Consider the following 963-nt stretch of genomic DNA (forward strand, 5'->3'; position numbering starts at 1 on the left):
TCCATGTGCAGCTGGAGGTCACCGACATCAACGACAATGCCCCCGTCTTCCCCGCCGCCCGAAAAAACCTCAGCATCGCGGAATCGTCTGTGCCGGGGTCACGTTTCCCGCTGGAGGGCGCGACGGATGCGGATATCGGAGCGAATGCGCAGCTCTCCTATGCACTCAGCTCCAGCGAGCACTTCTCTCTGGATTTGCAAAAAACCGAGGAGGACGGTGAGTCCTTATTCCTGGTGCTCAGGAAGCCGCTGGACCGCGAGATGATTCCCGTGCACCGGTTGGTGCTGACGGCGACTGACGGGGGACGGCCGTCTCTGACGGGCACCATGGAGCTGGTGATCTCGGTGCTGGATGCGAATGACAATGCACCCCAGTTCAACCAGTCTGTGTATAAAGTACAGTTGCCAGAAAATGCAGAACGCGGCACCTTAGTCATCAAACTAAATGCCACGGATTTAGATGAAGGGTCGAACAGAAATATCTCGTATTCCCTCGAGACACTATTACCTCAGGATAGAAATGATGTTTTTGGAATAGACAGAAAGAGCGGAGAGATTCGTCTCAGGAATGATTTAGACTTTGAGGATGTTCGTCTATACCGCCTGCAAGTGGATGCTACAGATCAAGGAAACCCTCCCCTTTCGGGTCACTGCAAGGTGGTGGTGGAGGTGCTGGACGTGAACGACAACGCGCCGGAGGTGTGGGTGACGTCGCTGTCGGTGCCGGTGCCGGAGGACGCGTCGTTGGGGACGGTGGTGGCCCTGCTGAGCGTGTCGGACCGGGACTCGGGGGAGAACGGGCGCGTGCGGTGCTGGGTGTGGCCGGCGTCGCCGTTCGGTCTGGAGGCGACGTTCTTGGGCTCGTACTCGCTGGTGCTGCGCGAGGCGCTGGACCGGGAGCGGGTGTCGGAGTACGAGGTGGAGGTGCGTGCGGAGGACGGCGGGGCGCCGGCGCTGCGCGCCA

The 963-nt window shown here is 59.9% G+C and overlaps 1 protein-coding gene across 1 annotated transcript in view; it reads left to right on the top strand.

Annotated features, from left to right (window-relative positions):
- Positions 1-2: 2 nt before the first annotated feature.
- Positions 3-963, top strand: part of LOC102036228 (protocadherin alpha-3-like) — a gene marked incomplete at both ends in the record, with an annotated part of 6,586 nt that continues 5,625 nt past the window's right edge. Inside the window, one exon of the mRNA XM_031065793.1 lies at positions 3-963. This exon is cut by the window's right edge and continues 6 nt beyond it. Coding sequence (XP_030921653.1) covers positions 3-963 — 961 coding nt within the window.

This window comes from Geospiza fortis, unplaced genomic scaffold (genome assembly GCF_000277835.1).
Source record: "Geospiza fortis unplaced genomic scaffold, GeoFor_1.0 scaffold4289, whole genome shotgun sequence".
In the NCBI taxonomy this organism is placed as follows: Eukaryota; Metazoa; Chordata; class Aves; order Passeriformes; family Thraupidae; genus Geospiza; species Geospiza fortis.